We start from the raw sequence: 14,689 nt of genomic DNA, 5'->3' as shown, positions 1-14,689 counted from the left end.
TATGTTTCTGATCTGCTTTCAGGTCTATGATTCTTTTTTCTGCTGTGTCTAAATGACTGTTAAATCCATTTATTATCTTCTTACTTTTCAGTCTCATGTTTTTCATTTAGTTCCCTCTTATAGTGTCAAATTTCTGCTGAAGTTCTCCACCTTTTAATTCCTTGAACGTATAGAGCATAGTTTCTTTACAATAAGTCCATTGTAAATGAGTGAATTTATTGTATCTTCTATAAGTTTAAAACTTTAAATTTTGTAAGTTTAAATGCATGGAAGGAAATACCATATAATGCTTAAGGACACAAACATACATAGTAAAAATGTAAAGAAAATTATGGAATTAAAAACAGCAGACTCAGGGTGATGATTCCCTTTGAGACAGCAGTCACTGGAAAGGGCTTAGAAAGTAGGAAATAACTGTTTTACTTCTCGCTGGGTGAAGATAACATGTGTCTTCATTCTCCTTTTCCATGTCTTAAGAAGGTATAATCAATAAAAAGGCAAATGCACAGGTGTGTGTATGACGTAAGGCAGTGAGGAGCAAATAGCAGGACAAACAGTGCAATGTGCACCTGCTCCTCTCAGGAGGGTTTGCTGGGTGAAGCCAGGGCTGAAGCAAGGAGTCTACGCGGGAGCTGGGGCTGAGCAGGCAGCTCGCTTCAGGGTGGGCATGGGGGAGCGCAAATATTGGGTCAGCGAGTGTCTGAAAGGCAACAGAATCTCTGGTGGATTTGATAGAGGGCATGAGATAGAAGAACGAAAGTTGGCTCTGAAGTCACCCTGAGGACCAAGGAAATCCAAGGATGGAATTTCCATTTACTGAAGAGGAACACTGTGGGAGGGGCAGGCTAAGTGAGGAGAAAGAAGAGCTTGGATTTGAGCCCGTGAAGGCTGAGGTGTTGTTCCTTGTCCGAACGGAGCTGTCCAGTGCATAGCTGGAGAGGGGAGTCTAGAGTTCAGGAAGGAGCTCAGGCAGCCCAGAACGGAGGTGGATTTCACCCTGCATATGAGACATAGGACTTTTGCCTACCTTACAAAAAAAAAATAAGAAAAACAAAATTGAAATATTAACTTAGTAAACATTTAAAAATTTTATTTAGATACAAGTCTACCATGTCACCATAAGTTTATGCTACTGCTGGAAATGAACAAATGTAGCCCCATAAGGAGAAAAGTTGAGAGATGCCATATGTTTAAAGACATGGTAGTCAGACTTCTTTGTAATCATATTTCTATGATAAATGCATAGTATAATTTTTGAAGGTATAAAGACAATTTCTAAGGATTTATATTCTAGTTAATACCTACAACTCTAAACATTACTTAATACCTCATTTAAGCTGATTTCTTTTTCTCTAGTCACTTTGCAAATGGAAATGTAAGAATTGAAATTCGTGGCTCTACCCTCAAGATTCTCAAATTAAAACACAGCTACCATATACATGGCCAGATCAAATGCTTAGCGATGTTTGAAGTGTTCACAAAAGAACTATGAGCATATAAATTGTATGATATTCTATGACACAGCAAGTGTGATAAAGTTAGTACAAAGCATTTAAAGATATGTCAGTCAGCTCTTTTTATATAGAAAAACAAAATCTTTTACATACGGAATGGAAATTTTGTAGAACAGAAGTTTTTTAAAATTTATATTAAACATTGCTTAACTAGTAAATCCTGTCAGTGTAGAAATAATTTTTTTGTAATTCTCAAAGAAGAAAATAGTATACGCTTTAATTCATGGTTACATAGTTGGCTGGAAAAATGCCAGTTTGACCTCGAAGTTTTCCTTCCCACCAATCAAAATGTGAATCTGTTTTTGATATAACTGTGATTCTGTCTCCAGCTTGAAAATTCAAATCCCCAGGCTGCTGTCCTTCAAATGAATACAGCGCTGTCACTTCTATGGGTTGATTCAAATTGCCTGAAACAAGAAAAAAGTATTCACATGTTTATGTTCTTTAAGGGAGAAATTGGGGGTATCTGCTGGTAAGATAAAAATTAACCACTTAGGGCTTGGCATGCTGATGTCTTGGAGGCTGGCAGAAACCACAACAGTCTGTGTAATTTTCATCACATTATTAAACTTATTTTTCTCTGCACATTATATACCTAAGGATTTAGCACATGCTTCTGGTTATCATTGTCTAAATTTTGAATAATCTATGAGATAATACAACTTACATTTTTTCTATTTTAATATAGTCATTGCTGTGGTCTGAATGTCTGTGTCCCCCTGAGATTCAAGTGTTGAAATCCTCAACCCCAAGGTGATGGTGTTAGAAGTGGGGTCTCTGGGGGCTGATTAGGTCATTACGTTTCCCCCTCATGAATGGGATCAGTGTCTTACAGACAGAGCCTGAGGGGAGCTTCTTGCACCTTCCTTCTTGTGAGGACACAGCCAGATGGCACCATCTCTGAAGCAGAAACCGAGACCTTGCCAGACACTGAGTCTCCTGGAACCTTGATCTTGGAATCCAGCCTCCAGAAGCATGAGAAATAAAATTCCATTGTCTATGAGCTGCCCAGACTATGGTGTTTTGTTACAGCAGCTGGAAGGGGCCAAGATAGTTGTGACAGTTTCATGGATGGCAGATGCTGGAGAAAGGCAGATATGTGAGCTTATATCAAACCCTAGGAGATTCAACTTTAAAACCTGGCTCTTTACTCACTGGGCTTGAAGATTGCAGCCCAGTTATATTTTGCTGTTTCCTCAGCAGACATTTCTTCTCCCTGGGCTTTGTGGCTGTTTACATTTCTGTGCTTAATTGATCCATCCTCTCAATATCAGAGATAAGTTGGAATTAGCACAGGTAGGAGCATTTCTACATGTTTCACAAGTACTTCAATGCAATGTGTATATCCATGTATTGCAGAAGGAAGAAAATACTTTGAGAACTGAGCAGTTAACATGAATAAAGGACATTAAATATTATAAACCACATAACATCATAAAAATATAATTAAACAGTTTTTGAGCACTCAGCTACATGGAGTCTGATGCTTCTATGCTTCATATAATTCTGTGCATAAATTAGGCAACTAGATGTACAGACATATAGAAAACATCAATAACCAGACTCTAGAGCCAGGTCCTATTTGAACCCATAATATAATAATAATAATAATAATAATAATAATAATAATAATAATAATAAAGTGAATTTGGTCCACCCATAAGAAATAAAAATAGTCAACACTTTAAACTACTCTGACTAAAACACTGAATTAGTAGCTCTCACAAGATGGTGCTACCGTTCTTTCTTTAAAGTATGTGCCATTTAGTTGAGTTCTAAAGAAATAATCCTAATAATAATTACACTAGAGATAATACTGGTATAACTACTTTTTTCTATAATAAAAAGAATTTCTGTATATTTTATTTTGTCCTATATTTACTTTTAGTTAACAATTTTAAGGAATAAGGTTAAAAGAATGTCACCAAAATAAAATTTTGACATAGTCTAGAAACAACAGAAGTTAAGTTAAACGTTCTAAGTACACGATTAAATTCTCCACGTTAATGAGCAGTCGCTGCCATGCACTGTGAAAGGAGCTGTGCTCTGCCCTGGGTGGGGTACCGGGCAGGCGCTCAGGCCGTGCTTCCCTGTCATCAGATCAGGATGCAAGCTAATGCCAAAGAAAAATCCATCCTGGAAATCTCTTATTCATGATCATATTTAGGATATCCACATATAAAGCTGAATCTTAATTAACCAGAACAAATCAGTGAAGAACCTCCAGGAACTCTGTTCTCCTCCCTCTTTTCTCCCAGACACGTTAGATAATAGGAAGAAGTGAATTAAAAGAGTGCTTGTGAACATCAGGGAATGTTCTAGGAGCCACAGCCATCTTAGCTATCATGCATTTATACACTTGCAGTCTCATTTATAAAATCAAAAATGCATAATAAGGACGACAACAATAACAACAGCAATCGATGTGCATCTGGGAAGAGCAGCCACCGCGAACTGCTCAGGCACGTGGCAGGCACACACATGTGCTCCTCTTACACTGCCCACTGCAATGAGCCAGCTACTCCTACCCCACGTCACAGAATTTGAAACTAAGCTTCAGAGATAACAAGTAATTTGTCCAAGGTCAGGATCCAAGACCCTCAACAACCTCATAAATATGAAATTGTGCTCAACAGACCAAACTGACATTTATCGGAGCATTTTACTTTTATGAGGCAAATGTTCAAGGGGGATTAATGTGGGGACCTGCCTCACTGGGTTTCCAGACTGTACAAATAACAGCATCTGATGCTATGGTTCTGGGTAATCCCTGATAACTGAATTGGTTCTAAGCAGTTTCAGGAATATATTTTATGAGGCATAATTAGAGAAATAAATATATTATGAACTAAGAAAGAGAAAGAAGGAGAGATCACACACCTGGTTTGGTCCCTGCCCTCACAATCAGGTGTTGGTCTAATTTTCTCCGAATTGGAGACTCCAAATGAAATACGGATAAAGCAGAGTGAGAGAGGAGGGTAGAGGAGCAACGTGGGTGGTTTTCAGGTGCAGCTGAAGGGAAGGCCACCACTGAAGGTCTGAGGGGGCCGGGATCTCACATTTCTCCTTTACTGAGGCTAAGATGTGTGTTGACTGTTCCTTGTGACCAATTCCTCACCCAATTGACCACAAATGCCTCTGCCTCCTGGGGAGGAGTACAAGAGAGTCAGGAGTTGAGCTGTTGTTGGAGAAACTCCATCCACATGAAAATCACATGAGTGAGGCCAGCAGATCCAGGAGCCTATCTGCTTTCTCAGATAACAATCCACAAGCCAGTTAGTGCTGTGCCCTGTTAGTTTTTTTCTTTGAAAAACTCCAAATGACTTAAAGTTCCTCTTTAATGTAAATATTAGAGATAATTTTCACAAGGAGAAGTTTAATGCCCACAAAGAATTCACCAATAAAAGGTGAGCCAAGTAATGATTCCTTCCATGAAGAAAAACCTTCCTGGTTACCGGGAAGCAAACCCCACTGAGTTACTAAAAAGCCAGGCACTCACAGATGCCTTTCCTTCTGCACAACATACGCCTTTCAGCCTTATACTCATGTACTTAAAAAATCGGAAGGATCTTTGAGGGAATTGGCCATTTCCTTTATAATATTCAAGTTTAGTTCAAGTAGGGGTTATTTTTCCCAAACAGGAAGCAGAATTAGATCACAGTCAGCATTGGTGACTGGCAGCTGCCCTGAGGCCCGCGATTAGGAAGGCTGGTCTGGGGATGTCCCTGTTTCACTTCCAGTCCACTTTCTCATGGAGCCTGCATGAGGCAGCCCCCGTGCAGCCAGCACCCCTGGCCTGACCTGTTTCAGGAAAAAAATCACAGCCTTGGGAAGGTCACAACTAGGAGAACACAGCCTTTGCTAAGCACCCTATGAGGCACAAGATAGCCCCTACAACAAAGTGTTATCCAGCCTAAATTGTGCGTAGTGCCCAGGTTGAGAAACCCCATCCCAGACAATTATGGGATGGGTAAGAGGACGGGGAAGAACGCTGACGCTGGAGGGTCCAAGCTTTTGATTATGAAACCATTCCTTCCAGAGTCCCTAGAGGGAAGATCAGAAAATTGGACTGTGCATTTGCAAGCCTTGTCTCTCTGAGAGGCCCAAGAACTATGCAGCTGGACCTTCCAAAGGGCAAAGCCAAAAGATGGTGGGAGGAAAGTACAGGTGATGTAGCTGATCATCACACCCGACAGCCCCTCCGTGGGGCTGAAACAGATTCAGGAGCTCGCACGTGGAGGACTCAGTGTCCTGCTTCATCAGGTTTTCAATTTAAGGCTTGGGCCCTGGGGCCATGTAACTGTGACTTTTCTCTGCAGCAATGGTAAGCAAACATGAGAAATCCTTGGTAAGAGGTTAATGCCTTCACAGCTGCGATTAAAAAAATACAGTAACGTAAAGTGAGTTTTATTTAAAAAGTGGACTGTAAATCTTCCCTTTTAATTTTTATTTCAAGAACCTCTTTGGAGAATGGGCTAAAGGAATATTAACTCAGTTGTAACTGAGTTACCATTTACCTTGTCCTGTCCTCAAATACAAACACAGAAGCAACGGAGAAACCAACCATGGCAAGTGATGTTCCCTTTGGGTCCCACAGCTGGTAAGTGAAAGTACGGGGGTTCGAATTGGAATCTCTGTCTCCACAGTCCACTTAGAGTTTAATTTCTTATCAAGGAAACGTTTTTCCTTGGTGCTGTTTATAGGAAGTTTCTAATAGAGAAAGGAACTCTAGTTCCCAATGTCACATTACCAAGGCATTCTTTGGGGGATCTGTGGCCTCAGCTCTTTTTCAGCCAGCTTCCCTCAGCTCTGTCTCTCTGTAGGGATCCCCTCCCTTCCCAAGCAAGTGCAGCCAGTCAGCTGACCTTGTCAAGTTTAGGAGCACTCTAACAACCAGATACCTAAGTTTAAGTCTAATCTTGAGTCTTTAAAAGTAAGAGGCTGTGTAAGATAAAAATCTAGGTGTTTACGCTGTCTTGGTGTCAACATTTATACCTTAACCACTTTTGCTTCTAAAGGACATGTATCCAAAGGCCAAACTTTTCATGTCTCTTTAAATCAGCCTGTAATGTGGGTGTGAACTTGATGTCTCTTTAACATGGCCTGTAACATGGGTGTGAACCACAAAGGGTGAAACACATTTTTAAAACCTCTCAGAGCTTTCTCTGCATACCTAAGACCATGGCACAGCATCTTCTGTAGGTGAGCCCCCGACCATCGCACCTGCTCTCCATACAGGACTCTAGGAGCAGATGCTCAACCCCCTCAGAGGAGAAACATCTGGGAAAAACACCGGAGTGGGCTCCCAGGAGGGGAGGCCAGGGTGAAAAGAAAGGTCACCAACCCTAAATCCATCAGGAACATGCTGACCTCTCTTCAGGGGATGCTGCTTAAGAGACCTTTTCGACATATTTTTATCTGCATGATATAAATTTTAAAAATATGCTTGAGTACCTAATTTTTGGTATTTTATTTACATGAAATGTTTAATTCTCCGACAGTTATATATCCAGCAGCATATAGCTTTGTGACTCCAATGACGAAAGTACTCAATGTGAAAAAATAAACAGGCTATTTTATGATTGTTTAACTTTGCCCTCAATTTGTGTCCCACTCACATTTGCAAATAATTGCTCAATTCTTTCCAGGGAAACCTCTGAAGAATATTTAAGTAAGACAGGTTGAAGGACCATTTTTACTATGGTAAATCTTAACAAGTTTTATAAAGTAGTTTCCAATAATAACAAAACATTTGAATGTGAAAAATAAAATTCTTAGAAATATAAAATTTATGGTGCTAAAACACAGAGAAAATGGAATAAGGATGAAATTGTAATTCAGAATTAGCAAACTTTCTCATTTTATCTCCATTGTAAATTCAAAAGCTTCCAGACAGCAAATGTGGAGGAGATCACATGCTCCTCAGATGATGCCATGGCTCCCGGGGCTCAGCAGCCCTGTCCCCAGCACACACTCCCTACACAGATAACACTGACGGTTAGCTCCTATCCGGGGCTTAGCAGCGCTGTCCCCAGCACACACTCCCTACACAGACAACACTGACTGTCAGCTTCCTATCACCCTCATTACCTTAAAGGCAAGTAAGATAACAAAAGCATAGCATTTTCTAAATGAAGTACTTCTCAAAAGAATGTGAATATTCTATAAATTAAAGAAAAGGGCTGAACACTTCCCAGAGATTTTCATAACCTGTCAGATTAATTAGGAAGTTTGTGATCACAAGATGAATATGAATCATTTATAACATATAGATTTATTGATTTACCAACTCTCTCATGATAGCTGGAAAGTCCAGGATAGAGCTTATATTCATTTCTGTTACCTGCCAAAAAAGAGGAGAGTGGTGATTTTGAAAACTGATTAGCATATATTATACAAAATACACAAAATTGCCAGATCCTGCCCTTGCTGAGCAAATATTTTAAATCACTAAGTTGATAGGATCATCATCATTTGATTGCGCTTTAAATCAGAAGGTATACCTGAATAAAGCCAGAAGATACATGAAGTATAAGGTAGATGATAAATACCTGATATCTGTATGACACAGAAGTACACACACTATTCTCATTATAAATTCAGATGACAATTCTATTAGGTTCTTCTTCAATTGCATTGAAGGCAAAGAAACAGAAATCACTGATTCATGGAAGGATTTACACTGCATAAGAGCCATTCACTAACTGCATCCACATTTCACACTGGATTCCTGTTCTGACGCTCTGGGGTGATGTAGTATAGAAAGAGGCAGAACGGTCTGGGGGATTGCTTTTCTTCTTCAACTGCGGAAAAACTGATTCTAACAGTACAGAAGACGAAGAGCACACCTTGAACATCATGTTCAGCTTTAAAAAGAACTTATCCAGGAGCTGGAGATCTGGAGATGGTGTCTCTTAAGTGACCTGTGCCCACACCCCCTTTTGCAGTCTCTGCGTACTCCTAAAGACAGGCATACACCAGTTTGAAGGCCACTGGCCTAAGAAATTTATGAAAGTAAGAATTTAGAAATAAACATTGGTGGGATGGGGAAAAGGATACAAATATCCCATGAGAATCTATTTTTAAAAACTGACTAGAAATATTTTTGAGCAAGTGACCAGATATAAGACAAACAAAATATATGCAAATTAAGATTTCCTTAACTGTGAAAATTGGTACTTAAGTAGAAATAGAAAAGTGCATTCCATTCGCCTTAGCAGATCAAAATCTCAAAGTACTTGGGAACAAATTTAACACAAAAGGCACAGAAATTACGAAGTCTTATTGAAAGACATAAAATCTCAACAAATGGAAAGCATGAAATGGTAAAATTATTATATCTCAAAGTAATAAATGTATACATGTAATGTTACTGTAATTAGCATCGAAAAATTATAGAATGGATACAAGTACATAATACTGTTTCAACTAGAATTGTATATTGGGGAGGAGGGGAAAATTAGGAAAATAATCTCAAATTATGTGAAGACTAAGTATCCAGTAAATGCAAAGATAAAAAACCACAAGAAAATCTAGGAGACTATGAACACACTCTTGTGTAGGAGGTGGGAAGACCTTAATCATGACCAAAGTATCCAAATCTATAAAAACTAAATGATAGACATATTTTTAGATAAAATTTAAAACTTTCATGGAGTAAAATTATGAAAAACAAGATCAAAAGAAAAATGATAAGTGTAGAAATATGCTGCAATCCAAATGACCAACAAAACCTATAATATAGATAACATTTCCATAAATTGAGAAAGCAACAAATATCCCAATAGGAAAAACAGACCAATGAAATGAAGAGACTTTTCAGATAAGATTAAATCCAAAGCACCAGCAATTTATATGAAGAGATGTTTACATTCACTAATAGGAATAAATACAATCCAATTATCAAGGAGATGTGACAAGCCTTGACTGGCAAAATCTTCTAGATGCTTCCGCACTAATAGTGGTGAGGAAGGTATATGCTGAAGAATGCCATAATGGATGTAATAGTTGAAAATGCACTCGGTGGGGAATGTAGATGGTGGAGAACGTACATAGTGAGGAATGCATACAGTGGGGAAGATACATGGTTGAGAATGAAAATGGACAGTGGGGAATGTGTATAGTGGGAATGTCTGGTGGGAAGCCTATATAATGAAGACTTGGGAATGTTATCGGGGAGTGTATATATGGTGGGGAGTGTACATATGGTGCGGAGTGTACATATGGTGGGGAGAATACATATACTGGGGAGTATATATGGTTAGGATTGCACATGGTTGGTAGTATACACGGTACAGAATATGGTGGGCAGCGTAAATGGTGGATAATTCATATGGTGGAGAATGCATATGGTGGATAGTAACCATGGTGAAAAATGCACGTGGTGGGTGGTACACATGTTGGGGAATGCATATGGTGGGTAGTGGGAAATGTGCATGGTAGGAAATGCCTACGGTGGGAAGCAACTATAGTGGAGACTATTATGGTGGGAAGGTTATGGGGAGTGTATATATGGTGGGGAGTATATATGGTTAGGATTGTACATGGTGGATGGTATACATGGTGGGGAATGCATGTGCTGGTGAATGTTATGGTGGGGAAATGGTTGATGAGACCCTAAGTAGTAAAAACTTTTGAAAAGTAATCTGCTAAATCTGTTAAAACTTTAAAAATATATTATTTGACCTATTATGTCCACTCCTGGTAACTATCTCAAAAAAAATAAAAGTGCCAGTATATATAAATATTAATTTAGAAGTATATCAATTGTGACACTGTTTGGCATGGAAAAAAATCTGAAATAAAGTTAATATACATCAATAGGAGAGTGAATGAGTAAACTATATACATTTGTGCCATGGAATACTGAATAATTATTAAAAAGAAGCAAACAGAACTATACCAGTTGACTTAGGGATTTCTACGCGGAGTTGTTGAGCAAAACAAACCAACAAATAACAAATAAATAAATAAATATAAAGAAGATATAGTAAAGCACGTGTAAGATGATAGCATTTTTATGAGACAAAAATATTCTGGCCATGTTTAGGTATATGTTTGTACATGCCATGTGTAGGACTACACAAGAATGGAGAAAACAACGTAAAAGTTCATAATTTATGTTGTGAACGTGGGTTTCCTGAAATCAGGATAGAGGAAGGTATCTTGAAAGTTAAAACATAGGTGAAATGGGAAAAAGGAAGCAACACAACAAAGGAAAAGAAAAAAAATACTGCCTTCACAGACCATCCATACGAGCATATGTGCATTTATATAAAATTATGTGTGTGTGTGTGTATGTAAGGATATGTAAATAAATTGAAAATACTTAGTTTTTAAATAAAGAACTTAAGAAAAGGTCAGATTTAACATAAAACGTTAAAAGTAGTCACTAGTTTTAAATTTTTAGTTTACTGAATTAAAAACTGATATTCAAAACTTGAGAGATACAGCACATGAGAAATGATGGTATCGCATGGAAAAACTGTAGTGGCCTAGCCACAAAGGATGAAGCTGAAAAGGTGGAGGGAGGAGGAGTGTTCACGAGTGTGTCGAGTGAGGCTGAGGCTGCAGAAATGTGGCCAGGCTAACCTGTCCACCGGCAGGGACACAGCTGTGGCTGTGCAAAATGGGGAGGGCACTGCCCATCTCCCCAAGAAAGGCTTCGGGGAACACACGTGGTCACCGTGGGAAACAGATCCGCAAGCTGGCACAGGCAAAGGGCCTGTTTTTAGAACGCTCACACAAGGGGGTTATATGGCAGAAACAACCTTCAGAGCTTTTCAATTATTAACGGAAAGGAATTTTTTGAGGTAAGGTCCACAGTCATTTTTAAATCCGCACTGATAAGGACCTGATACTAAGAGGACTAGAATTTTTATAAATGAGAGGATTTTATACATGCATATGCAGGTATCCATTCTCAGTGAGGACATTTTATATATTTTAAAACATACATATGGGTCAAATTTTATATAATCACTCAGATCTAAAATAAAAATAAATTCAGTGCTCATATCTCATTAGTCACTGCAAATATGAGTTTCGGTAAATCAATCATCTGAACATGAATCAGCAGTGGACCACGGCTTATCCCAGAAGAACAGGAGACAGACGCAGGGGCAGGAGGCAGGTTGGTAATGAGGAATAGGCCTGGTTCCTGAGCATCTTCCTGGGAGGGTTACATTTAGACCAGTCAAAGGCACAGCCAAGAGTCATATGAGAGACTTGGGCTCAAAACTGGGGAAAATGATTACAGAAAATTAAGGAGGAGGCCAAGGATGCGCTTCCCGCCTTCTGCAGAGCTTTACTATTTACTCCCCGCAAAACTTATATGCCTTCTCCCACTAATAACAGTTATGTTTCTACATGTAATCTCTCTCCTCTTGTTCTGAAAGTCCTCTAAAGGCAAGATCTACGTTAAAGTCACCTTTGTGCACCCAAAGCCACAGCACAATGACTCTTGTATAACAGTCAATCATCACATGAAAGTCCCTACTTCAACGTATTCCTATTTACTGGTAACCTCCATATATGAAAAACAGAAACACAAGTGATTCACAAAAATGAATGATAGAGAGAAAGATAAAGACCAAAACCTGGTGCTTTATAAATGTCATCTAGTTTAAAAACCACCTTATGAGATCCTGAGCTCCAAAGAACATATGTCAAAACTGATATTCAGAATTATAAATATGAGTATGATAAGAAAAAAACAGGCTTATTTTGTTCTCATTTCAAATCAGAAGGATAACGGTTTTTGGAAGAAATGGCACAGAAAATAAATGAGAAAACCTTTGAAGATAAATATCTTTGTAGATTTAAGAAAGTGTCTTAAGAATAGAAACAGAAGTTTTCATAAATTATAGCAATGACAATTTGTCTCATGTATTTAGAAGAGGCTGAGCACTTATTTTACTCTTAAATATGTTAGTTCTTCTATTTAACTCTAAAGTTTAACAATGTATCTTGATTTCTTAATGATAACATTTAATAATTACTTAATTACAACTGTATTTGAATTGCAACAAAAATATTTACTTTGAGAGCCAGAGTTCAGCTGGACTGGTGCAGATGACTGCTGTGGTCTTGACAATGGCTTTGGAGGTAATTCTTTAGCCTGGGAGAAACAAAAAGATAAATACACATAATTTTAAAATCTTGTTTTCACTTAGGCACATATAACTCTTTTCTAATGAGGTTATGTAGCAAACTTTTATCATGTGTGCTTACTAATGTGGCACTCTCAAAGCTCACATGCACCCCTCTGGACTCTATGTAATTGAACTGGATGACAAGACTCAGATGTGGACAGGGTGTGCTCTTCTCATGCCTGGAAGCTAACCTCCCCCAGGCACCTCTGACCACCTGTGCAAGGTCTTAGGGAGCTGCAGGGACGGTGGTGTAGTAATTGGTTTAGCAAGCGACTGGCAGAGGCAGTGACAGACAAACTCTAGGCTTCAGTTTTTATTCCATGAAACAGGCATCATACCAACTCTGAAAGGTGCTGGGGAACATCATGAACAATGCACACAAATCCCTCGGTGCCCCAAGGCCTGACGTACAAAGGCGTCAGTATCTGCAACTATTATTCGTATATTATTATTGAGATAAGGTCTTGCTCTGTTGCCTAGGCTGAGTGCAATGGCATGATCTTGGCTCAGTGCAACCTCACGGGCTCAAGCGATCCTCCTGTTTCAGCCTCCTGAGTAGCTGAGATTATGGGCACACGCCACCATGCCCAGCTAATGTTTCTATTTTTATGGTAGAGAGGGGGTTTTGCCATGTTGGCCAGGCTGGTCTGAAACTCCTGATCTCAAGTGCTCCACCTGCCTCAGCCTCCCACATATTATTTGTATTATTGATACAACAAAGTTCCATCCTTGGAGAAATGCAATCACAGAGGACAAATTATGTTTTTCCCTGAAATTTGTACAGAGGAAATGTCAAGGTAGCATGACCTTTTCACAAGAACGTGAAGTCAGTGAAACTACGAAGGAGGCTTAGTAGGTTCTTAGGAACCTGATATCAGGGACAGAATGTTCTACAGAAAGAGATTTTCTGAGAATACTGAGTGAAACATAAAACCAAATGGTACAGAAGACTTCCTCTGCTCCCTTGCTGCTTTTCTTGCATTGATTCGTTGTCCTTCATTTTCATACTTTTCAGTAAAGGAATCAAGAATTTCATAAAGATCTTCGGCTTGAGCAGGCCGCGGTGTATCTCCAAATAAAATGTCATAAGCTCGGATATCTTGACAATAAAATCTAATGGGAAATATAAAATTAAAAACATTTTAATATACACAAATCTTTTCTAGAGTTAAACATAGCATGTGCGCACACACGGTGTGTATATATAATCATTCATACATAGCACTTCATATACACTACTTTTTAAACACTAACTTTAAGCAATATCCCATGTTCAAGTCTTAAATGTACCCCAAAGTTCACCTCTACAGGCAACTACCATAAATATCCTTATATGTATCCTTTCTTTATTAATATAAAAAGCACATCCACATTATCATGGAAATACTTATACTTGCCCATATATACATACACATATTCATATATAAACATATAAATATACACACAAGCACATACATTTTTATAGGTTTTTACTTTTTAAATTTCTTAAAAAAATGGTACCTATAACTGTGGCTTTGTAATTTCCTTAAAATATTTATTTTTATCAAGATTAAATAAACATTTGCCTTACATGCTTGGAGGTCCTGCCATTCATTAAGCAACATATTTGTTTTAGTTTATCCAGGGTTTAGTTGAACTTTAGTGGGAAGGCCTGCCAACGGGCTCGAAGTTTCTAAAAGCATTCTTTTGTTAACTGTTCTCAAATTAATAAAGCCAGGAGTTAACACATCACTTTTGATTTTATAAGATGAATAGTTCTGAAAACCTTATTTTTCCCCATCCCTCCTATTTTCTACCTCTTGTGGTTTATATTTAGCTTTATTAAATAGTGCTGTTCAGTTGGGGTAAACACTGGATGCTTTGTCTCGGATAGTGGCGGGTCTGTCTGCCACGCGTGGAGAATTTGAACGGCCAATGCCAGCAGTGCCAGCCGATCAGGCTGGCAATGATGGAACTTCTGCAGGTTCTGGAAGAAGTCCTGCTGTCAGTCTCAGCTCTTTATCTCTTTCTGGGCCTTTACAC

At 38.7% G+C, this 14,689-nt stretch overlaps 1 protein-coding gene across 20 annotated transcripts in view; it reads right to left on the bottom strand.

The window, feature by feature from the left end:
* Nucleotides 1-1,069: 1,069 nt before the first annotated feature.
* The window catches only part of SH3YL1 (SH3 and SYLF domain containing 1), a 45,903-nt gene continuing 32,283 nt past the window's right edge, over nt 1,070-14,689 (bottom strand). For 10 of the 20 annotated variants that reach the window (XM_055108325.1, XM_063594681.1, XM_063594683.1 and 7 more), the window contains 4 exons: nt 13,612-13,780; nt 12,555-12,633; nt 7,801-7,857; nt 1,070-1,921 (listed from right to left, as the gene is read on the bottom strand). In XM_055108325.1, coding sequence (XP_054964300.1) covers nt 1,731-1,921; nt 7,801-7,857; nt 12,555-12,633; nt 13,612-13,780 — 496 coding nt within the window. In that variant the 3' untranslated portion in view covers nt 1,070-1,730. Of the gene's footprint in view, nt 5,886-7,800; nt 7,858-12,554; nt 12,634-13,611; nt 13,781-14,689 lie in introns of all 20 variants that reach the window. The other 10 variants (XM_055108326.1, XM_034952474.3, XM_034952481.3 and 7 more) reach the window with 7 other exon arrangements.

Source organism: Pan paniscus, chromosome 12 (assembly GCF_029289425.2).
Source record: "Pan paniscus chromosome 12, NHGRI_mPanPan1-v2.0_pri, whole genome shotgun sequence".
Lineage (NCBI taxonomy): Eukaryota > Metazoa > Chordata > Mammalia > Primates > Hominidae > Pan > Pan paniscus.
Note: the sequence above shows the minus strand (reverse complement) of the source record. Positions and strands in the feature narration are given on the sequence as shown.